Source organism: Staurois parvus, unplaced genomic scaffold, assembly GCF_062004578.1.
Source record: "Staurois parvus isolate SC_StPar_1 unplaced genomic scaffold, SC_StPar_1.0 ptg001175l, whole genome shotgun sequence".
NCBI classification, from domain to species: Eukaryota; Metazoa; Chordata; class Amphibia; order Anura; family Ranidae; genus Staurois; species Staurois parvus.
In genome coordinates, this window is record NW_028318971.1 from 789,587 (window position 1) to 815,882 (window position 26,296).

Below are 26,296 nucleotides of genomic sequence, written 5' to 3' on the forward strand. Positions count from 1 at the left end.
GATGTTTTTTGGCAAAGTGTAATCTGGATTTTCCATTCTTCAGGCTTATGAATGGTTTGCACCTCGTGGTGAACCCTCTGTATTTGCACCTCGTGGTGAACCCTCTGTATTTGCACCTCGTGGTGAACCCTCTGTATTTGCACCTTGTGGTGATCCCTCTGTATTTGCACCTCGTGGTGAACCCTCTGTATTTGCACCTCGTGGTGAACCCTCTGTATTTGCACCTCGTGGTGAACCCTCTGTATTTGCACCTCAGGGTGAACCCTCTGTATTTGCACCTCAGGGTGAACCCTCTGTATTTGCATCTCGTGGTGAACCCTCTGTATTTGCATCTCGTGGTGAACCCTCTGTATTTGCACATCGTGGAGATCCCTCTGTATTTGCACCTCATGGTGAACCCTCTGTATTTGCACCTCGTGGTGAACCCTCTGTATTTGCACCTCAGGGTGAACCCTCTGTATTTGCACCTCAGGGTGAACCCTCTGTATTTGCACCTCGTGGTGAACCCTCTGTATTTGCATCTCGTGGTGAACCCTCTGTATTTGCACCTCGTGGTGATCCCTCTGTATTTGCACCTCGTGGTGATCCCTCTGTATTTGCACCTCGTGGTGATCCCTCTGTATTTGCACCTCGTGGTGATCCCTCTGTATTTGCACCTCGTGGTGAACCCTTTGTATTTGCTCTCGTGAAGTCTCCCCTTGATTGTAGACTTTGACAATGATCCGCCCACCTCCTGGAGAGTGTCCTTCACTTGTCTGGATGTTGTGAATGGGTTTTTCCTTACCATAGAGAGGATCCTGCGATTATCCACCACTGTTGTCTTCTGTGGACGTCCATGCCTTGTCATGTTGCTGAGCTCACCAGTGCATTCTTCTTTCCTCAGAATGGACAAAACTGTTGATTTGACCGCTCCTAATGTTGCTCCGATCTCTCTAATGGATTGGTTTCATTTTTGAAGCCTTACAATGGACAGCATGGACAGCTGCTTTGAACTCATGATGGAGGTTCACAGCAATAGATTCCAAATGCAAATCCCGCACTTAGAATCAACTCCAGACCTTTCACCTGCTTAATTGATGAAGAAATAATGGAGTAGCCCACACCTGGCCAGGAAACAGCTTTTGATTCAATTGTCCAATTACTTTTGGTCCCTTGAAAAAGGGGGGATGGCTACTGTTAAGAGCTGTAATTCCTACATCCTTCCTCCAATTTGGATGTACATAACCTCAAATTACACCTGAGAGTGCGCACTCTCCGCCCATATCCATTAGAGAACTAGAGCTGGAATATGTTTTGTTAAATACCTGCCAATATACGTCATAAATATCGCCAGAATGTCATAAATTGTGCCGCTTTACGTCCTATAAATTGCCAATTTACAGAATCAAAATTTCCAATATATGTCAACAATTTACCAATATACCGTATATCATAACAATTGCCAGTTTGGAATAAAAATTGCTAATATATGTCATATAAATTGCCAATCGATATTCACAAATGGAGACGAGTCTTTCTGTCTCACCTCCAGCTTGGTGTGGTAGGAGGATCCCAAAGCCTCCAAAGGAATGGCAATAAAATTCAGTAAACGGCTATGATAGTGATTGATGGACATGACAACCCTATAAATCCTCTTTCCTGTGGGGTCTGTACAGTTCCCAGTTATCCAGTCCCTACTTGAGCCCCTTGATAACTAGAAGGCCAAAGTCCTAGGCGATGAAGGACACCATGAGTTCCCCTTCTATTTTTCCTGCATATTGTTGGGCAAACAGCCCATGCACATATACTGTACGTGGTAAAGGGATAGAGACCCCGAAATGGAACCAATGTGTGGTCAGTGGAGGTGAGGTTCTTCAGGAAGGTCGGAATGTAAAGATCATGAGAACAGGCTGAAGCACACCATTGACACGTTTCGTGGTTCTTTAGTTGCCACTTTGTCAGGGAGAGGTGAATGATACACTCTGATTGGTGGGATCTGTGTGCATTCATTCATATCAGTATACGGTATCTGTATACTAATTCCATTTTGGGGCCTCTTCCCCTTTACTGTCCTTATCAACCAGTGACGCCACCCAACCCACTCACTTACATGGTCGGGAATCTCCGGCCATGTAAGTAAATAGGCGAGGAAAGGAGCCTTACTTCGCTGCCTAAATATGGAAAGGCAGCAATAATTGGGCAATGCTGTCAATGGTTGCTAAGGAAGCGATAGCAGCCACTACATCCATACCAACCACTGACGGCACCCAACTTACTTACATGTTCGGGAATCCCCAGCCATGTAAGTAAATAGGCAAGGAAAGGAGCCTTACATCGTAACCTAAACATGGACAAGCAGCCATAGTTGAGCAATGCTGTTAATGGTTGCTAAGGAAGCAGCAGCTGACAGAAGCCACCACATCCTTATCAACCACTGATGGCACCCAACTTGCTCACTTACATGGTCAGGAATCCCCGGCCATGTAAGTAAATAGGCGAGGAAAGGAGCCTTACGTCGTTGCCTAAATATGGACAGGCAGCCATAATTGGGCAATGCTGTCAATGGTTGCTAAGGAAGCATTGGCTGATAGCAGCCACTGCATCCATATCAACCACTGACGGCACCCAACTTACTCACTTAGATGGTCGGGAATCCCCAGCCATGTGAGTAAATAGGCAAGGAAAGGAGCCGTACATCATTGACTAAATATGGACAGGCGGCCATAATTGGGCAATGCTGTCAATGGTTACTAAGGAAGCAGCAGCTGACAGAAGCCATCACATCCTTATCAACCACTGACGGCACCCAACCCACTCACTTACATGGGTGGGAATCCCCGACCATGTAAGCCAAAGGGTGAGGAAACTGGCCTTACATCATTTCCTAAAAATGGTCACATGACCATATTTTGGCAATGATGCCACCATCATCCCTTCTCCTTCCTTTTTATAGCCAATGACAGCTCAGGGAGCCGGAGTCATCTTTGGTAGCCTTACGTCATTTCCTAAAAATGGTCACATGGCCATATTTTGGCAGCGATTCCACCATTATCCCCTTTCCTTCTTTTTTATAGCCAATGACAACTCAGGGAGCCGGAGTCACCTTTGGTAGCCTTACGTCATTTCCTAAAAATGGTTACATGGCTATATTTTGGCAACAATTCCACCATTATCCCCTCTCATTCCTTTTTATAGCCAATGACAACTCAGGGAGCCGGAGTCACCTTTGGTAGCCTTACATCATTTCCTAAAAATGGTCACATGGCCATATTTTGGCAACAATTCCACCATTATCCCCTCTCATTCCTTTTTATAGCCAATGACAACTCAGGGTGCCGGAGTCACCTTTGGTAGCCTTACGTCATTTCCTAAAAATGGTTACATGGCCATATTTTGGCAACAATGCCACCATTATCCCCTCTCATTCCTTTTTATAGCCAATGACAACTCAGGGAGCCAGAGTCACCTTTGGTAGCCTTACATCATTTCCTAAAAATGGTCACATGGCCATATTTTGGCAACAATGCCACCATTATCCCCTTTCCTTCTTTTTTTATAGCCAATGACAACTCAGGGAGCCAGAGTCACCTTTGGTAGCCTTACATCATTTCCTAAAAATGGTCACATGGCCATATTTTGGCAACAATGCCACCATTATCCCCTCTCCTTCCTTTTTTATGGCCAATGACAACTCAGGGAGATGGAGTCACCTTTGGTCCTAAAAATGGTCACATGGCCATATTTTGGCAACAATTCCACCATTATCCCCTCTCATTCCTTTTTATAGCCAATGACAACTCAGGGAGCCGGAGTCACCTTTGGTAGCCTTACGTCATTTCCTAAAAATGGTCACATGGCCATATTTTGGCAGCGATTCCACCATTATCCCCTCTCCTTCCTTTTTTATGGCCAATGACAGCTCAGGGAGCCGGAGTCACCTTTGGGGATCGGCCATGTGCTGAAAGTCAGTGGGGTTCGAGTTTGGCATCCAACTTTGGTAAACCCTTCTGAACCGGACCCAGGGCCGTTTGGCTCATAACCAGCACCTATGTGTACCTATTGCAGTGAATAGGATATCAGACATGCACATTCTGGTCATGCTCAGAGATTCAAAGGTAATAGACCAAGGAAGATCGTCTGATGGTAAAGAATCGACTCTAATATACATAAAGCCCCCCTTACGTTTTACGCCTGTTTTTACCAACACATGATATAAACTGTTCTGATATTACGAATCGTTCGCTCCATCCTCGCCCGTTTTCTAGGATCCTCTCCAGTCTGACCATGTGCTCACTTTGTCAGATTTGGCATTGGAATCCTCTGTGCTGCTCAACACAAGTTCCTAATTAGCGTCTCTGTCTGGGGAGTTCTGCCAAAAACAGGAGGTTGGGAATAGTACGAATGTGCCATGGCTACTACATTGAGTATGACGATATCGAGAACCTCCTACGATGTCTTCTCTACCTAAACCCACCTCTGAGTCATGGCCGCTTACATCCTACTGAAGGTGACTTCACCGATGGTGGCATACGAACGCTGGCTACGTGAGCCTACAAGGTTCAAGGCAAGACGACAGGGAATTTGAGAAACGTTTTACTTCTACTTTAAAGTGTATGTGGCCCTTAAGGCTGCTTTCACAAAGGCAGCCAGTGGGCAGTAAAAAAAGGCAGTTGTTCTACATTTTCACTCCCTCCTGATTGCCCACCTAGAAGCAGATATGATGCCACGCAAATGGACACACGTTGGCGCAGCTGAGATGCAGCAATTTTAACTCGACGTGCAGACTTTTAGGCCTCGTGCACACAGGGCGTTTTGGCAGCCACTTTTTAGGGACGTGGCGGGTCTGTGACGTCATAAGGGGCTGGGTCTCCAAGTGACGTCACCGGACGGCCTCGCCCCTTAGTTACTTAAGAGCTAGGAGGCGGAGCTGGCAGGTGGTGGGAGCCTTCGTAGGGATCGGAGTTTTTCTTTTTGCGGGTCGGCGGTGGCAGTGGGTGTCGTGATTGATGGTGGATCTACACTGGGGGTGGGGCTTTTTTTTACATTTTTGATTCTTTAATAAGGACTTGTCAAAAAACTTGTGTTTGTTATTTACTTTTTACACTTTTTTTGGTGAATGAGTAGGGGTATTGTGTACCCCATACTCATTCATATGGGGGACGTGATCTGGGGGCCTCCTTGTTAAAGGGGGCTTCCAGATTCCGCCCACAGACCCCCACAACCACCGGCCAAGGTGCTTCTGCGGGGGGACAAGGTGCTTTGAGGGGACCACCATGCTGAAGGCATGTGGCCTGGTAGGACTCGGGGAGGGGGGGGGGTGCTCGCCTGCCCCCCTCCCCCTTTCCTGACCTGCCAGGCTGCATGCTCAGATAAGGGTCTGGTATGGATTTGTGGGGGGAGGGGGGGGGTGCACACTGTTTTTGTTTTGGCATTGGTTTCCCTTAAAATCCATACCAGACCCGAAGGGCTTGGTATGGATTGGGATGGGGGGACTCCCATGCCGTTTTTTTCACATTTTTTTATTGCTGGCATTTATTTTTTTTTTTTTCACCTTCAGCTGTCAGTGGGGAATCCCGCTGGCAGCTGATAACTCATCCATTGTTAAGGATGCGGCGGCCAGCTTCCCGGCCCTTTCCTTAACAATGGCGGCCCCGCTCCTTAATGCTGAAGCTACTAGGACATAGCTTACACACTAGGAAAAACACTGCTGAATGCCGGCAAAATACGCTAAAATATTTGTCATTTTTTTCCCAGCGTTTCTAGTGTGCATGAGACCTTAAACTCTGCCAAAGCTGGAACCTGGAGGTGACGCAACACGCGGGGTCATTAGATGCTGGAGGTATTGGGGAACGGATGTTCCCTGAGTTCTGTTCCCCAATACTTCCTGGGTTTAATGCCGAGTCACAGGTTCCCGCAGTACCGAACACCCAATGTGGGTGGCACCAGGGAGCGCACTGGGAGGGCCTCATAAAGGTGACCCACCTACAACCGGATTGGCTTCCCCACAAGAAGATATGGTGCCACTCAAGTGAACACACATTGCAATGCAGCAATTTTAACTCAACATGCAGTTTTAAACCTGTGACCTGGAAGTGATGCAACACATGGGGTCATTAGACGCGGGGAAAGTATTGAGGAACTGATGTCCCCTGAGTTCCTCCTGCTCTCACTATCTTGCAGTCCACAGGCTCCCACCATGAGTGCCGCCAGGGGGCGCAGTTTGAGGTCCCCGTAAATGTGATCAAGCAGTTCTAGGACTTCCTGGAGCACTTTTATTGGAAAGCTCTACACTGGCTGTTAAAACTACCAACAGGCTTGTAGCATCAGTCCTGAGCTTGGTGTAACCCCTTGGCCACCATGCTGTTTATAAATGTACCTTGGTAGACCAGTCATTATGTTGTTGCTAAGACCAGCCATCCCTCCAATGCTGGTAAAACCAAATGGCAACAACCACATATCGGTGGGTTTTACTGCTTCTATCAAATAATTTCCTTTTGGAAAATCCAATTAAGTGAAGATCTTGACAAGCAGCAGCCTTGACCTTGATGTAACCCCTTGGCCACCATGCTGTTTATAAACGTACCTTGGTAGACCAGTCGTTAGTTGTTGCCTAGACCAGTCGTCACTACTATGCTGGTAAAACCAAATGGCACCAACCACATATCGGTGGGTTTTGCTTCTTGTATCAAATTGTTTCCTTTTGGAAAATCTAATTGGGTGAAGCCCTTGACAAGCAGCAGCCTTGGTACATTGATAGACTAGTAGGCCAGGGGTTATGTTGCTGCTAAGGCCAACGTACCTTGGTAGACCATTCGCTAGTTGTCTCCAAGACCAGCCGTCCCTCTAATGCTGGTAAAACCAAATGGCAACAGCCACACATCGGTGGGTTTTGCTTCTTGTATCAAATTGTTACCTTTTGGAAAATCCAATTAAGTGAAGACCTTGAAAAGCAGCAGCCTTGAGCTTGATGTAACCCCTTGGCCACCATGCTGTTTATAAACGTACCTTGGTAGACCAGTCGCTAGTTGTCGCCAAGACCAGCCATCCCTCTAATGCTGGTAAAACCTTATGGCACCACCCACATAACGGTGGGTTTGCTTCTTGTATCAAATTGTTTTCTTTTGGAAAATCCAATTAAGTGAAGCCCTTCACAAGCAGCAGCCTTAAACTCGATTTAACCCCTTTGCCACCATGCTGTTTATAAACGTACCTTGGTAGACCAGCCGTTCCTCCATTGCTGGTAACACATATCGGTGGGTTTTGCTTCTTGTATCAAATTGTTTCCTTTTGGAAAATCTAATTAGGTGAAGCGCTTGACAAGCAGCAGCCTTGAACTTGATGTAACTACTTGGCCACCATGCTGTTTATAGACATACTTTGATAGACTAGTAGGCCAGGGATTATGTTGTTGCTAAGACCAGCCGTCAATCTAATGTTGGTAAAACCAAATGGCAACAGCCACACATCGGTGGGTTTTGCTTCTTGTATCAAATTGTTTCCTTTTGGAAAATCTAATTAGGTGAAGCGCTTGAGAAGCAACAGCCTTGGACTTGATGTAACCACTTGGCCACCATGCTGCTTATAACGTACTTTGATAGACTAGTAGGCCAGGGGTTACGTTGTTCCTAAGACCAGCTGTCCCTCTAATGCTGGTAAAACCAAATGGCAACAACCACATATCGGTGGGTTTGCTTCTTGTATCAAATCGTTTCCTTTTGGAAAATCCAATTAAGTGAAGCCCTTGACAAGCAGCAGCCTTGAACTTGATGTAACCCCTTGGCCACCATGCTGTTTATAAACGTACCTTGGTAGACCAGTCGTTACCTTGTCGCTAAGACCAGCCATCCCTCCAATGCTGGTAAAACCATATGGCACCAACCACATATCGGTTGGTTTTCTGCTTTTATCAAATTTTTCCTTTTGGAAAATCCAATTAAGTGAAGCCCTTGACAAGCAGCAGCCTTGAACTCGATTTAACCCCTTTGCCACCATGCTGTTTATAAACGTACCTTGGTAGACCAGCCGTTCCTCCATTGCTGGTAACACATATCGGTGGGTTTTACTTCTTGTATCAAATTGTTTCCTTTTGGAAAATCTAATTAGGTGAAGCGCTTGACAAGCAGCAGCCTTGAACTTGATGTAACCACTTGGCCACCATGCTGTTTATAGACATACTTTGATAGACTAGTAGGCCAGGGATTATGTTGTTGCTAAGACCAGCCGTCCCTCTAATGTTGGTAAAACCAAATGGCAACAGCCACACATCGGTGGGTTTTGCTTCTTGTATCAAATTGTTTCCTTTTGGAAAATCTAATTGGGTGAAGCCCTTGACAAGCAGCAGCCTTGGTACTTTGCTAGACTAGTAGGCCAGGGGTTATGTTGCTGCTAAGACCAACGTACCTTGGTAGACCAGTCGCTAGTTGTCGCCAAGACCAGCCAACCCTCCAATGCTGGTAAAACCAAATGGCACCAACCACATATCGGTGGGTTTTTCTTCTTGTATCAAATTGTTACCTTTTGTAAAATCCAATTAAGTGAAGCCCTTGACGAGCAGCAGCCTTGAACTCGATTTAACCCCTTGGCCACCATGCTGTTTATAAACGTACCTCGGTAGACCAGTCACTACATCGTTGCTAAGACCAGCCGTCCCTCCAATGCTGGTAAAACCAAATGGCAACAACCACATATCGGTGGGTTTTTCTTCTTGTATCAAATCGTGACCTTTTGGAAAACCCAACTAAATGAAGCCCTTGACAAGCAGCAGCCTTGAACTCGATTTAACCCCTTGGCCGCCATGCTGTTTATAAACGTACTTTGATAGACCGGTAGGCCAGGGGTTACATTGTTGCTAAGAGCAGACCTCCGTACTATGCTGGTAAAGCTAAGTAGCTCTGACCAGACATCGGTGGGTTTTTTTCTACTTGCATCAAATTGTTTCCTTCCGGAAAAATCCAATTAAGTGAAGCCCTTGACAATCCTAGTAGCTCCCGACCTCCCCAGTGTCTCCAGTCTCCTCCCCAGCCCCCATTACAGGCCAGGGTAGGACTCGAACCGTTTCATAGTGTTTCCTTGTTCGAGCCGACAGGATGCTGAGCATTTTGAGGCATGACCTGAATAAATAAATCATAAGTACTATGTAAGTAACATAAAAAATGCAATCTTTTTATTCCCCTCCGTCGGCACCGCTGGCCGTTTCTTTATAAAATCTAATTAAATTAAGGAAGAATGTCGAAGACGAGATCCGAATAACGCCGGAGACAAGCCACTTAATTCTTCTCCAAACCAGCAGGCGTCCAGATATCAACAGGAGGCGCTTTAATTGCTCGCTGTACATTATTTATATAGAAACGGGTTATATTTACTGTATTTTAACACCTTTTATCAGCTGGGCTTCCTGCCCTCATAATACATCCTCTCCCGGATCCTTCAGGCGAGCTGAAACCCGCTGAGATCTTCCCGCTGCTCCTGCCCCGGCTTTTGTTTCAGGAAGGAGCGGATTAAGGAAGCCTCGTTCACACCGCCATGCCGAGCGCCATTGTCCGCTCCTGGTGTCTTCATTCAAAATCCAACTTCTGTTTCTTTCTTCTTTTTATTTTGCAGATGCACAACCTGCAGGAGATGAGGAGGAGCGCCTCCCTGGCCACCAAGGTCTTCATACAGAGGGACTACAGCGAAGGAACCATGTGTCAGTTCCAGACCAAGTTCCCACCAGAGCTGGACAGTCGGGTATTATCTGCTTCATGATTATTATGAGTCACACTGCTAACTGTCACTGCCGACTTGGAGTCATACTGCTAACTGCCACTGCCAACTCCGAGTCACACTGCTGTCACTGCCAACTCCGAGTCACACTGCCAACTGTCACTGCCGACTCGGAGTCATACTGCTAACTGCCACTGCCAATTCCGAGTCACACTGCTAACTGCCACTGCCGACTCCGAGTCACACTGCTAACTGCCACTGCCGACTCCGAGTCACACTGCTAACTGTCACTGCCGACTCCGAGTCACACTGCTAGCTGTCACTGCCAACTGCGAGTCACACTGCTAACTGCCACTGCCAACTGCGAGTCACACTGCTAACTGCCACTGCCAACTCCAAGTCACACTGCTAGCTGTCACTGCCAACTGCGAGTCACACTGCTAACTGTCACTGCCGACTCCGAGTCACACTGCTAGCTGTCACTGCCAACTGCGAGTCACACTGCTAGCTGTCACTGCCAACTGCGAGTCACACTGCTAACTGTCACTGCCAACTCCGAGTCACACTGCTGTCACTGCCAACTCCGAGTCACACTGCTAACTGTCACTGCCTACTCTGAGTCACACTGCTGTCACTGCCAACTTGGAGTCATACTGCTAACTGCCACTGCCTACTCCGAGTCACACTGACAGCTGTCTCTGCCTACTCTGAGTCATACCGCTAACTGTCACTGTCGACTCCGAGTCATACTGATAACTGCCACTGCCGACTCAGTTACACTGCTGTCACTGCCTACTCCGAGTCACACTGCTAACTGCCGCTGCTGACTCCGAGTCACACTGCTAGCTGTCACTGCCAACTGCGAGTCACACTGCTAACTGTCACTGCCAACTCCGAGTCACACTGCTGTCACTGCCAACTCCGAGTCACACTGCTAACTGTCACTGCCTACTCTGAGTCACACTGCTGTCACTGCCAACTTGGAGTCATACTGCTAACTGCCACTGCCTACTCCGAGTCACACTGACAGCTGTCTCTGCCTACTCTGAGTCATACCGCTAACTGTCACTGCCTACTCCGAGTCATACTGATAACTGTCACTTCTTACTCTTGTCTCAGGTTAAGTGTTCCTACCTAAAGAGATGGCAGTAAATACAAAATATATTATGTAGAACAAACAATTAGTGTTCACTAGAGCAGCCTTCCTCAGCTCTGATAACATGGAAGAGACCTTCAAACTACATTCTGTTTTCAGGAAACCCAAACATAACTTATGGTGCTTCAGCATGATGATCAGTGGGAAGAATGTCCCTTACATTGGTGGTCAGTGGGAAGAATGTCCCTTACATTGGTGGTCAGTGGGAAGAATGTCCCTTACATTGGGGGTCAGTGGGAAGAATGTCCCTTACATTGGGGGTCAGTGGGAAGAATGCCCCTTACATTGGGGGTCAGTGGGAAGAATGTCCCTTACATTGGTGGTCAGTGGGAAGAATGTCCCTTACATTGGGGTGGTCAGTGGGAAGAATGTCCCTTACATTGGGGTGGTCAGTGGGAAGAATGCCCCTTACATTGGTGATCAGTGGGAAGAATGTTCCTTACATTGGAGGTCAGTAAGAAGAATGTCCCTTACATTGGGGATCAGTGGGAAGAATGTCCCTTACATTGGGGGTCAGTGGGGAGAATGTCCCTTACATTGGTGATCAGTGGGAAGAATGTTCCTTACATTGGGGATCAGTGGGAAGATTGTCCCTTACATTGGGGGTCAGTGGGAAGAATGTCCCTTACATTGGGGGTCAGTGGGAAGAATGTCCCTTACATTGGAGGTCAGTGGGAAGAATGTCCCTTACATTGGGGGTCAGTGGGAAGAATGTCCCTTACATTGGGGGTCAGTGGGAAGAATGTCCCTTACATTGGGGATCAGTGGGAAGAATGTCCCTTACATTGGGGTCAGTGGGAAGAATGTCCCTTACATTGGTGATCAGTGGGAAGAATGTCCCTTACATTGGGGGGGGTCAGAGGGAAGACCGTCCCTTACATTGGGGGTCAGTGGGAAGAATGTCCCTTACATTGGGGGTCAGTGGGAAGAATGTCCCTTACATTGGTGATCAGTGGGAAGAATGTCCCTTACATTGGGGGGTCAGTGGGAAGAATGTCCCTTACATTGGTGGTCAGTGGGAAGAATGTCCCTTACATTGGTGGTCAGTGGGAAGAATGTCCCTTACATTGGGGGTCAGTGGGAAGAATGTCCCTTACATTGGTGGTCAGTGGGAAGAACGTCCCTTACATTGGGGGTCAGTGGGAAGAATGTCCCTTACATTGGGGGTCAGTGGGAAGAATGTCCCTTACATTGGGGGTCAGTGGGAAGAATGTCCCTTACATTGGTGGTCAGTGGGAAGAACGTCCCTTACATTGGGGGTCAGTGGGAAGAATGTCCCTTACATTGGGGGTCAGTGGGAAGAATGTCCCTTACATTGGTGATTAGTGGGAAGAATGTCCCTTACATTGGTGATCAGTGGGAAGAATATCCCTTACATTGGGGGGTCAGTGGGAAGAATGTCCCTTACATTGGTGGTCAGTGGGAAGAACGTCCCTTACATTGGGGGTCAGTGGGAAGAATGTCCCTTACATTGGTGATCAGTGGGAAGAATGTCCCTTACATTGGAGGTCAGTGGGAAGAATGTCCCTTACATTGGGGTCAGTGGTAAGAATGTCCCTTACATTGGGGGTCAGTGGGAAGAATGTCCCTTACATTGGTGGTCAGTGGGAAGAATGTCCCTTACATTGGTGGTCAGTGGGAAGAACGTCCCTTACATTGGGGGGTCAGTGGGAAGAATGTCCCTTACATTGGTGATCAGTGGGAAGAATATCCCTTACATTGGTGGTCAGTGGGAAGAATATCCCTTACATTGGTGATCAGTGGGAAGAATATCCCTTACATTGGGGGGTCAGTGGGAAGAATGTCCCTTACATTGGGGGTCAGTGGGAAGAATGTCCCTTACATTGGTGGTCAGTGGGAAGAATATCCCTTACATTGGGGGGTCAGTGGGAAGAATGTCCCTTACATTGGTGGTCAGTGGGAAGAATGTCCCTTACATTGGTGGTCAGTGGGAAGAATGTCCCTTACATTGGGGGTCAGTGGGAAGAATGTCCCTTACATTGGGGGTCAGTGGGAAGAATGCCCCTTACATTGGGGGTCAGTGGGAAGAATGTCCCTTACATTGGTGGTCAGTGGGAAGAATGTCCCTTACATTGGGGGTCAGTGGGAAGAATGTCCCTTACATTGGGGGTCAGTGGGAAGAATGTCCCTTACATTGGGGGTCGGTGGGAAGAATGTCCCTTACATAATTTTGTACCCACATCTGGCTCCTCTCCCCTGAGCAGTGTCTCCATTATGCTTGCTATGGAACACTGGTATCTGGTCACTCCTGAGCCCCGATTTCTGTGCCTAAAAGACACAGCAGAGCATGGCTCAGCCCCGCCCCCTTCTTCCTCTTCATAGGCTGTGATTGACAGCAGCGGGAGCCAATGACTCAGGGCTCCTGTGCACATTGCTGGACCAAGTTCAGGCTCAGGTATTGGGGGGGGGGGGGGTTTACCTGCATAGAATGATGACAAATCTTCTGCCTTTACAAGCACTTTAGTATCACATGATACAGTGCCCCCCCCCCCCCATTGTATGGTCCGGTGTGGTTAGTTGAGGCTCTGCTGGGCTTAGAGAGAGTCTGGTGCCTGATCCACGGAAGGTGCGGGTCTTCCTTTGCTTACACCCCGGTAACACGACTTGCGATTTGAAAATTGTATGCCAAGTCGCACGCTATTGTCGGCAATTACAGCGGCCATGTTGGCGCGGTTCAGACTTGGTTGGAGCCGCACTGATTTCTAATGCAGCGCCTGCGCTACTTTTGGTGCGATTTGCATAGTCCTCTGTGTCGGATGTCCTGCAAACCGTGCCTGAAATCGACATCTCACCCGACTATGAAATCGTGTGACTTCACTAGACTTCATTTCAAAGTCGGGCGTGATGTGACCGGGGGGGTTAGGCCAGAGGTACGGGGGCCTCAGCTGTGGCTGCTGACCAGGACGGCACGTGGTGTTCCGTGGGCGAGACGGTCTGTGGACATAGTATGACCCGCGATGTGGCCCTGTGAAGGCGCTCCCGTGTGCGGGTCGTGGTGCATCTAGCGGTCGTTGGTCACATTCAGCTGGACTTGTTCTGTAATGTGGAAGCCGTTTCATAGCTTCTCCATTAAGGAAGTGGCTTGGTACCGATCACTCACTGTGTTCATTCAGAAAAGGAAGGGGCCATCAAATGACGAGTTGCTGGTCCCCCTCCCCCCCGCCGCCCCGTGTTGGAGGACACAAATCTAGACTGCAGAAAATGTTACAAACGACTGCTAGAGGTCGCTGCATGACTGGTGCCGGGGTCGCATGGCAGGTACCAAGGGGCCGCATGATGGCCGACGGGGGGCTTAGACTCGTATTTAGTGCACCTAGTAAAAAAAAAACAAAAAAAAGAACTTTGTGAATCAGAAAAAGTGTAATTATTAATGTAGATTTCAACTAACATCATATCTGGCAAGGTACCTCCTATGTTGGGGGCATGTATGGTATGGTCCCCCCCCCCCCCAAGCATGTTATTTAAAGGTTTTAAGGTACCAGCATTAAGGTAAAAAATGTCCCAGTAGTTGTGACACCCCCCTCCCCCCCTCATCACCCCCCTCCCCCTCCCCCCCTCATCACCACCCCCCCCCCCCCATCATCACCCCCCTCCCTCCATACTTACCTAAGCCTATCTCGATCCAACAGTCTACCTCCTCTTTCCTCAGCGACTCAGAGACAGAAACTGAACCAATTGGCTCCCGCTGCTGCCAATCAAATCCTGTGAGGAGGGGCAGGGCCAAGCCACGCTGTGTGTGTGTCTATAGATGCACACAGCCCGGCTCGGGAGCAAGCCCGCAGGTGTGACTCCTTAGTAAGTGGATTCCTATGGTGGCACACAGAGAAGAAAAGGAGCTAAGAGCTCCGGCGGGGGACCCTGGAGGAGGAGATTCAGACAGTAGTGGGAGGCATTGGCTCCAGCTGCTGCCAATCAAACCCCATGAGGAGGGGGTGGGGTAGAGCCACGGTGTGTGTGTGTCAGTAGATGGTAAGTGGATTCCTATGGTGGCACACAGAGAAGAGGAGGAGCCAAGAGCTCCAGCGGGAGACCCCGGAAGATTAGGTTCAGACAGTAGTGGGAGCCATTGGCTCCAGCTGCAAATCAAATCCTGTGAGTAGGGGCGGGGCCAAACCATGCTGTGTGTGTGTCTATAGATGCACACAGCCCTGCTCAGGAGCAAGCCCAAAGGTGTGCCTCCTTAGTAAGTGAATTCCTATAGTGGCACACAGAGAAGAGGAGAAACCAAGAGTTCCGGCGGGGGACCCTGGAAGAGGAGGTTACGATAATAGTGGGAGCCATTGGCTCTAGCCTATGTCAATCAAATCCTGTGAAGAGGAGCGGGCCCAAGTTACTCTGTGTGTGTCTATAGAAGCACACAGCCCGGCTCGGGAGCAAGCCCGCAGGTGTGCCCCCTTAGTAAGTGGATTCCTATGGTGGCACACAGAGAAAAGTAGGAGCCAGGAGCTCCGGAGGGGGACCTTGGAAGAGAAAGTTCAGACAGTAGTGGGAGCCATTGGCTCCGGCTGCTGTCAAATCATGTGTCGAGGGGCGAGGCCAATCCACGCTGTGTGTCTATAGATGCACACAGCCCGGCTCGGGAGCAAGCCCGCAGGTGTGCCCCCTTAGTAAGTGGATTTCTATGGTGACACACAGAGAAGAAGAGGAGCCAAGAGTACTGGTGGACTCCAGAAGATGAAGTTCAGACAGGAGTGGGAGCCATTGGCTCTAAGTGCTGCTCTCAGTCAAATCCTGTGAGAAGGGGGTGGGGTAAAGCCATGCTGTGTGTCTCTATAGAAGCACACAGCCTGGCTCAGGAGCAAGCCTGCAGGTGTGCCCTCTTATTAAGTGGATTCCTATGGTGGCACACAGAGAAGAGGAGGACCCCAAAAGACGAGGATTGGGACTGCTCTGTGCAAAACCATTACAGAGCCGGTAAATATGACATAAAAAAAAAATATTCCTTACAACTGCTTTAAATTTGGTTTGCATTGGTATGTGCTCCCTAGGGCAGTGCCCACCCATCTGCTCCCCGGGGCAGAACCCACCCATCTGCTCCCCGGGGCAGTGCCCACCCATCTGCTCCTCGGGGCAGTGCCCACCCATCTGCTCCCCGGGGCAGTGCCCACCCATCTGCTCCCCGGGGCAGTGCCCACCCATCTGCTCCCCAGGGCAGTGCCCACCCATCTGCTCCCCAGGGCAGTGCCCACCCACCCCACATGCTATTTTTTTGACACCTCCTTGCTTATTATCCCAGAAAATGGGCATTTTTAGATTGATTTCAGTGGGGCTCCAGTTCGGCATCCAGACTTCTCTGACGTTCTCCAGAGCGGACTCCGGGCAGTCGGGCCGATCCCTAGAAGTTTCATTCCATGTAGAGACTTTATTCAGTGTAGAAGTTTCATTCAGTGGGATTGATTTCTGTGGGACTCCGGGCAGTCGGGCCGATCCCTAGAAGTTTCATTCCGTGTAGAGGTTTCATTCCGTGTAGAGGTTTCATTCCGTGTAGAGGTTTCATTCCGTGTAGAGGTTTCATTCCGTGTAGAGGTTTCATCCCGTGTAGAGGTTTCATTCCGTGTAGAGGTTTCATTCCGTGTAGAGGTTTCATTCCGTGTAGAGGTTTCATTCCGTGAAGAGGTTTCATTCCGTGTAGAGATTCAGTGGGATGAAGCGTGTCTGCGGTGAATGGCCCCCTTCCATGTATGTGCAGTATGATGGGTATGTGTGCCAAGAGCTGCCATATGGATGTTTTCTCTCTCAGAGCCACAATCCAATGTGCATCTGTTCCATGCATGGTGTGCGGCGCGGATCACACGCAGAGAACACGCTCATGGCTGGGAGAACGCAGAGATATTGTCACACTTCTGTCCTCTGTTGATTTACACATTCTCTATTTTGGGGATTCTTCAAGGGATGTCACGCCTGCGGTGAATGCTGCCAAGTGTCTGGGGCCCTTTAACTGTCAGATGGGAGATGAGCCATTAATCAATAGAGCAGAAGAGTCTGGGGAAGGGGGGGATCGCCATGGTGGGGAAGGGGGGGATCGCCATGGTGGGGGATGGGGGGATCACCATGGTGGGGGATAGGGGGATCGCAATGGGGGGGGGGCCGCAGGGAAGACATCCAATTCTGACGGTTTTTTGCTCTAATTACTGCAATGATCTCGGACACGGAGAAGGAAGGAATTGCTCCGGAGGACTTTGTAGGAGATGTAAAAACATTTCTCTTCCATCGATCTATTATATGTGACAATGAAAAGGATACAATGTGAGCGGAATGGGAATAACACAATGAGAAAAAAACAAAAAAAAAAACAAAAAAGAGAATTAGAAAGAAGGCCATAAGGGCCGGGCGGATCCTTAACCCTTTCATGGTCAAAACAAACCTTCACTTCAGCTTCAGAGAAGCTCACATTATTTTTTATTTTTTTGAACAATCCTTTTTATTGAGGTTTTTTTAAAAAAAATTTAACTCAAAATAAATGAACGATAAATCATAATAATGGTAAATAGGTGAGGGGGGGGGATGAAACGATAAATGCTTTGATAATAAGCTAAGGTTTTAATGAGTTTGTTTGTATAACTTGTTTATCTGAAAAATTTATAAATATTTAAATAAATAAAAATAATAATAATTAATCCCTAGCCTTAACCCCCCAACTCTTAATAAATGTAAATAAAATATTATTAATAATAATAATAAAAATAAATGTTGTGTATTATATTGTTACTGCTTGCCATACGTTTGCGTCTTCTTATGTCCCTTGCTTTGTTCTACTTATGTACAATTTCAATAAACGCAACTGTTAAAAAAAAAAAAAAAATAATAATAATAAACACCCTAACACAAAGTAAATAATAATTATTTTATTTATTTCAGGTACTTATATAGCGCCGTCAATTTACGCAGCGCTTTACATATATATTGTACATTCACATCAGTCCCCGCCCCCGAGGAGCGTACAATCTAAGGTCCCTAACCCACATTCATACATACACATACTAGGGACAATTTAGACAGGAACCAATTCACCTACCAGCATGTCTTTGGAGTGTGGGAGGAAACCAGAGTACCTGGAGGAAACCCACACAGGCACAGGGATTTATATTATTATTATTAATGGTATTATTTTATTATTATTATTCATAATTTATTTAATATATTTTTTTTTAGTGTTAGAGTTCATTATTATTTATTTGATTTAATTTATTTAGTATTATTGTAATTTATTTTTGTATTTATTTTACATTTATTTATTCACATAGCATTTTTTTTTTTTTTCATTTGAGCAGAAAAACACAAAAACGCACGAATACGCAAAAAAAAACCGCAAACCGCATGTTTCCATTCATTTCTATGGAAATAAAGACGCTGAAAAAATGCACAGATCTGCCCGATTCGGGCAACAAAAAAAACTCCAGGACTTGTCTGAGCTTCAGGCGATGTGAACCATCTCCATGGAGAATAATTGATTTTTTTTTTTTTTTTCTCCTCAAGCTTGAAGTTACAAATGGCTGAGATATGAACGGGGCCTTGTGGTAGGACCGTGTCACTTCCTCCGTGGCTGATTCCTGGTGGCTCTGCTCATGTGCAGAAGACGCCTGTAGAGATCCGTGTATTCCGGTCACTGGAAGTCTTTGTAACATATTTTATTTCTGCCCCAATAACAAGTGGAGAGCGCGGCTCTGCTGGATAATCGCATCATACACTCAGTGGTCAGGAAAAGGAGAGCGCCGTCCCGGGCTGATCCGCCGCAGCTGGTGGGAGCTGTCTGTGCCAGTGCTAGAGACGCTACAAGAGTTCTGCGGCGTCACATCCGAGCCTTCCAAACCCGCGCCATTTCCACATATCATCATTGCAACATTGTCTTTCTTGTTGTTGGTGGGAAATAATTGTATCGTTTTTAATCTCTAGTTACAATGTATGAATTTAGTGCTCGTATGCTATAGTGCGGATTTTTGTGTCATTCTGTGTATAAGGCCCCACCCACATATCAGGTACCAGGAACACGCATGTCCACTCTGTGTAAGGCCCCGCCCACATATCAGGTACCAGGAACACGCGTATCCACTCTGTGTAAGGTCCCGCCCACATATCAGGTGCCAGGAACATGCATGTCCACTCTGTGTAAGGCCCCGCCCACATATCAGGTGCCAGGAACGCACATGCCCGCTCTGTGTATAAGCCCTGCCCACATATCAGGTACCAGAAACACGCGTGTCCACTCTGTGTAAGGCCCCGCCCACATATCAGGTACCAGGAACACGCATGTCCACTCTGTGTAAGGCCCCGCCCACATATCAGGTACCAGGAACACGCGTATCCACTCTGTGTAAGGTCCCGCCCACATATCAGGTGCCAGGAACATGCATGTCCACTCTGTGTAAGGCCCCACCCACATATCAGGTACCAGGAACACGCGTGTCCACTCTGTGTAAGGCCCCGCCCACATATCAGGTGCCAGGAACGCGCACGCCTGCTCTGTGTATAAGGCCCCGTTCACATACAGTGAAGGAAATGCGTATTTGCTCCCCTGCTGATGCTGAATGTTCGCCCCTCACACAGAAATGATCGGTCTAACAATGGAATGTTCGCCCCTCACACAGAAACGATCGGTCTAACAATGGAATGTTCGCCCCTCACACAGAAACGATCGGTCTAACAATGGAATGTTCGCCCCTCACACAGAAACGATCGGTCTAACAATGGAATGTTCGCCCCTCACACAGAAATGATCGGTCTAACAATAGAATGTTCGCCCCTCACACAGAAATGATCGGTCTAACAATGGAATGTTCGGTGTAACACTGAGAGACAGAATACAACAACAAATTCAGCAGAAATGCGTCTAACAAATGATGACGGATCTGCATGTTCATGAGGGAAAGAAAGATTTGATCCCCTATCATTCAGCAGGATTTCTGGCTCCCAGGTGTCTCTCATACAGGTAACAAGCTGAGATTAGAAGCAGTCTCTTAAAGGGAGTGCTGCTAATCTCATTGTGTTACCTGTATAAAAGACACCTGTCACAGGAGCCATCAAACCATCAGATTCCAAACTCTCCACCATGGCAAAGACCAAAGAGCTGTCCAAGGATGTCAGGGACAAGATGGTAGACCTACACAAGGCTGGACTGGGCTACCAAACTATGGCCAAGCAGCTTGGTGAGAAGGTGACAACAGTTGGTGCAATCATTCACAAATGGAAGAAACACAAAACAAGTGTCAGTCTCCCTAGGTCTGGTGCACCATGCAAGATCTCCCCTCGTGGAGTGTCAATGATCATGAGAACAGTGAGGAATCATCCCAGAACTACACGTGAGGATCTTGTCAATGATCTCCAGGCAGCTGGGACCACAGTCACCAAGAAAACAATTGGTAACACACTACGCCGACAAGGACTGAAATCCTGCAGTGCCCGCAAGGTCCCTCTGCTCAGGAAAGCCCATGTCCAGGCCCGTCTGAAGTCTGCCACTGAACATCTGAATGATACAGAGGAGGACTGGTGGGAAGTGTTGTGGTCAGATGAGACCAAAATCCAGTTCTTTGGCATCAACTCAACTCGCCGTGTTTGGAGGAGGAGGAATGCAGCCTATAACCCGAAGAACACCATCCCAACTGTGAAACATGGTGGTGGAAACATTCTGCTTTGGGGGTGTTTTTCTGCTAAGGGGACAGGACAACTGCACCTCATCAGAGGGTCGATGGATGGAGCAATGTATTGTCAAATCTTGGGTGAGAACCTTCTTTCCTCAGCCAGGGCTTTGAAAATGGGTGGTGGATGGGTGTTCCAGCATGACAAGGACCCAAAACACACGGCCAAGGCAACAAAGGAGCGGCTCAAGAAGAAGCACATTAAGGTCCTGGAGTGGCCTAGCCAGTCTCCAGACCTTAATCCGAATACTTATTTCCCTCATGAACATCCAGCCATCTCCTGTACAATGCCTACAGCTTCCAAATATCAACTGTACCATGCCCGCAGTCCCTAGCCATCTCCTGTCCCATGCTTGCAGTCCTTAACAATCTCCTGTACCATGACTGCAGTCCTTAACAATCTCCTGTACCATGACTGCAGTCTCTAACCATCTCTTAAACCATTCCTGCAGTCCACGATAATCTCCTTTACCATGCTTGCAGCCCCCAACCATCTCCTGTACCATACCTGCAGTCCCCAACCATCACCTGTACCATGCCTGCGATTTACAACCATCTCAATTTTCATGCCTACAGTTCCCAAACATCTCCTCTACTATGCCCGCAATCCTTAACATTCTCCTGTACCATGTCTGCAATCCCCAACCATCTCTTGTACCATACCTGCAGTCTCCAACCATCTCCTGTACCATGCCTGCAGTCCCCAACCATCTCCTGTACCATGCCTGCAGTCTCCAACCATCTCTTGTACCATGCCTGCAATCCCCAACCATCTCCTGTACCATGTCTGCAATCCCCAACCATCTCCTGTACCATGCCTGTAGCCCCCAACCATCTCCTGTACCATGCCTGTAGCCCCCAACCATCTCCTGTACCATGCCTGTAGCCCCCAACCATCTCCTGTACCATGCCTGTAGCCCCCAACCATCTCCTGTACCATGCCTGTAGCCCCCAACCATCTCCTGTACCATGCCTGTAGCCCCCAACCATCTCCTGTACCATGCCTTCAGTCTCCAACCATCTCTTGTACCATGCCTGCAGCCCCCAACCATCTCCTATACCATGCCTGCAGTCTCCATCCATCTTCTGTACCATGCCTGCAGCCCCCAACCATCTTCTGTACCATGCCTGTAGCCCCCAACCATCTCCTGTACCATGCCTGTAGCCCCCAACCATCTCCTGTACCATGCCTGTAGCCCCCAACCATCTCCTGTACCATGCCTTCAGTCTCCAACCATCTCTTGTACCATGCCTGCAGCCCCCAACCATCTCCTATACCATGCCTGCAGTCTCCATCCATCTTCTGTACCATGCCTGCAGCCCCCAACCATCTCCTGTACCATGCCTGTAGCCCCCAACCATCTCCTGTACCATGCCTGTAGCCCCCAACCATCTCCTGTACCATGCCTGTAGCCCCCAACCATCTCCTGTACCATGCCTGTAGCCCCCAACCATCTCCTGTACCATGCCTTCAGTCTCCAACCATCTCTTGTACCATGCCTGCAGCCCCCAACCATCTCCTATACCATGCCTGCAGTCTCCATCCATCTTCTGTACCATGCCTGCAGCCCCCAACCATCTCCTGTACCATGCCTGTAGCCCCCAACCATCTCCTGTACCATGCCTGTAGCCCCCAACCATCTTCTGTACCATGCCTGCAGCCCCCAACCATCTCCTGTACCATTCCTGCAGTCCCCAACCATCTCCTGTACCATGCCTGTAGCCCCCAACCATCTCCTATACCATGCCTGCAGTCCCCAACCATCTCCTGTACCATGCCTGCAGTCCCCAACCATCTCCTGTACCATGCCTGTAGCCCCCAACCATCTCCTGTACCATGCCTGCAGTCCCCAACCATCTCCTGTACCATGCCTGCAGTCCCCAACCATCTCCTGTACCATGCCTGTAGCCCCCAACCATCTCCTGTACCATGCCTGTAGCCCCCAACCATCTCCTGTACCATTCCTGCAGCCCCCAACCATCTCCTGTACCATGCCTGTAGCCCCCAACCATCTCCTGTACCATGCCTGTAGCCCCCAACCATCTTCTGTACCATGCCTGTAGCCCCCAACCATCTCCTGTACCATGCCTGTAGCCCCCAACCATCTCCTGTACCATGCCTGTAGCCCCCAACCATCTCCTGTACCATGCCTGCAGTCTTTTCAGCAGTCTGTCTGAACAATGATGTGGAATAATAAAATATCGCAGTATCGGTTGTTCATGTCAGTTTTGTATTTGTTCTTTATGTTTTCACCAGATTGAGAAGCAACTGTTTGAGGAGACAGTGAAGACTCTGAATATGTACTACATAGAGGCGGAGAAGATCGGAGGCAGCTCTTATCTAGAGGGATGCCTGGCTTGTGCTACAGCGTATTTCATCTTCCTGTGCATGGAGACACACTATGAGAAGGTAAACTGGATTATGTCTTCATTGTTGAAGAGATCCGGTCATTGCACTTATGTAGGACGAGTCCTCCGGAAGGACAACCCTCCACCCGCCGTTCTATTCTCTGCTTCAATCGCCTTGTTAGCTCTGTGTTGGGCCTGTGATGGTATTAATATCTTCTTTCCCTCCCTCATCTACACAACATCCTGGGACCAGACAGTGGGGGGGGGGGGCTCATGTTCAAAAGCATGGTGTATTAGCAAGGTGAATTTTTGGGAAGAGTTAGCACCCTTGTCTAGCTTTAATTGCTTAGGTAAGCCACAAAGATTGCCAAATGATTGTCTCGGAGTGAAATGTCTTCTACTGATATTACAGATGACAACACAAAAAAATGAAAGACAACCAACATGTTTCAGGGGCTCAAAAAATCCCCCTTCATCAGGGCTTAAACAATGTAGCAACCGTATCTATACGACTCCAAATAAAAGCTCCTACATAGAAGGTTGGGGGCTGACCAGATAAGTCCACCCAATGCTGCTTCCTGTGATGAGGTGACAACGATGCTGCACTGCTCCCAAATTCAGAGCAGTGTTGTCACCCTGTGCAGGCTGTGCATGCTTGTACTACACTGGGAGGAGATGTTGCAGGGTTCTTGGCTATTGGCATTGTCATTGCTAAATGACACGCCTGTAACTTGTCAACCAGCACTTGGGCACACCTAATGCTGCCCAACTGCAGGCTTGGTACATGAGATGGTTGGGGGCTGCAGGCATGGTACAGGAGATGGTTGGGGGCTGCAGGCATGGTACAGGAGATGGTTGGGGACTGCAGGCATGGTACAGGAGATGGTTGGGGACTGCAGGCATGGTACAGGAGATGGTTGGGGACTGCAGGCATGGTACGGGAGATGGTTGGGGACTGCAGGCATGGTACGGGAGATGGTTGGGGACTGCAGGTATGGTACGGGAGATGGTTGGGGACTGCAGGCATAGTACGGGAGATGGTTGGGGACTTCAGGCATGGTACGGGAGATGGTTGGGGACTGCAGGAATGGTACAGGAGATGGTTGGGGACCACGGGCATGGTACAGGAGATGGTTGGGGACTGCAGGCATGGTACAGGAGATGGTTGGGGACTTCAGGCATGGTACAGGAGATGGTTGGGGACTGCAGGCATGGTACAGGAGATGGTTGGGGACTGCAGGCATGGTACGGGAGATGGTTGGGGACTTCAGGCATGGTACAGGAGATGGTTGGGGACTGCAGGCATGGTACAGGAGATGGTTGGGGACTGCAGGCATGGTACAGGAGATGGTTGGGAACTGCGGGCATGGTACAGGAGATGGTTGGGGACTGCAGGAATGGTACAGGAGATGGTTGGGGACCACGGGCATGGTACAGGAGATGGTTGGGAACTGCAGGCATGGTACAGGAGATGGTTGGGGACTGCACACATGGTACAGGAGATGGTTGGGGACTGCAGGAATGGTACAGGAGATGGTTGGGGACCACGGGCATGGTACAGGAGATGGTTGGGGACTGCAGGCATGGTACAGGAGATGGTTGGGGACTGCACACATGGTACAGGAGATGGTTGGGGACTGCAGGCATGGTACAGGAGATGGTTGAGGACTGCAGGCATGGTACAGGAGATGGTTGGGAATTGCAGGCATGGTACAGGAGATTGTTGGGGACTGCAGGCATGGTACAGGAGATGGTTGGGGACTGCAGGCATGGTACAGGAGATGGTTGGGGACTGCAGGCATGGTACAGGAGATGGTTGGGGACTGCAGGCATGGTACAGGAGATGGTTGGGGACTGCAGGCATGGTACAGGAGATGGTTGGGGACTGCACACATGGTATAGGAGATTGTTGGGGACTGCACACATGGTACAGGAGATGGTTGGGGACTGCAGGCATGGTACAGGAGATGGTTGAGGACTGCAGGCATGGTACAGGAGATGGTTGGAGACTGCAGAAAAGGTACTGAAGGTGGTTGGGGACTGCAGGCATAGTACAGGAGATGGTTGGGAATTGCAGAAATAGTAAAGGGGTTACTGAAATCCTCCCACCATGAGCTGCAGTGTCTGTGAGGGGGAGCGTGTGAAACACGAAGGAGGATTTATCTCAGTCATGAGGCTTGTACATCACATAGGAAGTGGATTTCAGACTTGTTTTGCTTGGTATACAGAAGCCTTTAGATGTCTCTTAGTTGTCCATCTTTAAAGGGTAAGTACACCTCTAGTAAACGTATCGCTAAATTCTGCCGTCCTTTTTATTATAATAAGAATGTAAAGTCGGATGAACAATGTCCTGATGAATCAATGATGGTCTCATGTGTGGTCCATATTGATGCCCGAGAGCAGGAACAGTCCTTAGCCTGGGGTGGGACCTTCCACTTTGCCCCGTGTGTCCCACAGGGAGTATTGGTGGGAATTCTGCTTACATTATCTTACCAAAGGGCAAGAAAGGATTTGAATTTCGCAGAGCCGCCGAGTCTCAGCGCCACGCTACAGCTTTGAACTCGGTCCAACGTGGACACAGCTAAACTGTGGAGAGCGGGATGGAGTCGCACGTCAGGGCCGGCATTTCACATTATTATCCGGCTATTTCTTGGTGAGCAGATTTAATCCTTCCTTCAAACGCTTGGGAAAGGTTGTCTCAACACGCCGGCACTCAGCAAGCTCAGCTAATTGTACGGTCTCTTTATATCACACCGTCCATCTGGGCATCGGGCCAAAGCAAACTCAACCTTTGTAAGCTGGAAATTAATTTCCCAGCAGATTCTGTTCCCACTTCAACCCGAGCTGATACTGAGAGAGGATACATGATGTAGTAGGGAGGGATCCGGAGCTTTTCTATAGATACGTACCTCCAGCAGATGGAACCTTCTAGTAAAATACATTGGCTGATGGAGCCTTTTATTAGAGTCACATGAATCGAGACGGTCAGCTGTACCCAATCACATCACTCCTTTTATTCTTGCCTTCAGTGATAACCTGCTAATTCCAAGCTTCCTCGAGTCCCCATCTACAGTGCAGGAAATGCGTATTTGCTCCCCGGCTGATGTTGAATGTTCGCCCCTCACACAGAAATGATCGGTCTAACAATGGAATGTTCGCCCCTCACACAGAAATGATCGGTCTAACAATGGAATGTTCGCCCCTCACACAGAAATGATCGGTCTAACAATGGAATGTTCGCCCCTCACACAGAAATGATCGGTCTAACAATGGAATGTTCGCCCCTCACACAGAAATGATCGATCTAACAATGGAATGTTCGCCCCTCACACAGAAATGATCGGTCTAACAATGGAATGTTCGCCCCTCACACAGAAATGATCGGTCTAACAATGGAATGTTTGCCCCTCGCACAGAAATGATCGGTCTAACAATGGAATGTTCGCCCCTCACACAG

General features: G+C 48.6%; 1 protein-coding gene across 1 annotated transcript in view; it reads left to right on the forward strand.

Moving 5' to 3' along the window:
* The window catches only part of LOC149438972 (golgin subfamily A member 7B-like), a 70,307-nt gene that overhangs the window by 20,797 nt on the left and 23,214 nt on the right, over window positions 1–26,296 (forward strand). Inside the window, exons 2-3 of the mRNA XM_089659627.1 lie at window positions 9,580–9,705; window positions 22,748–22,900. Coding sequence (XP_089515753.1) covers window positions 9,580–9,705; window positions 22,748–22,900 — 279 coding nt within the window. The remainder of the gene's footprint in view (window positions 1–9,579; window positions 9,706–22,747; window positions 22,901–26,296) is intronic.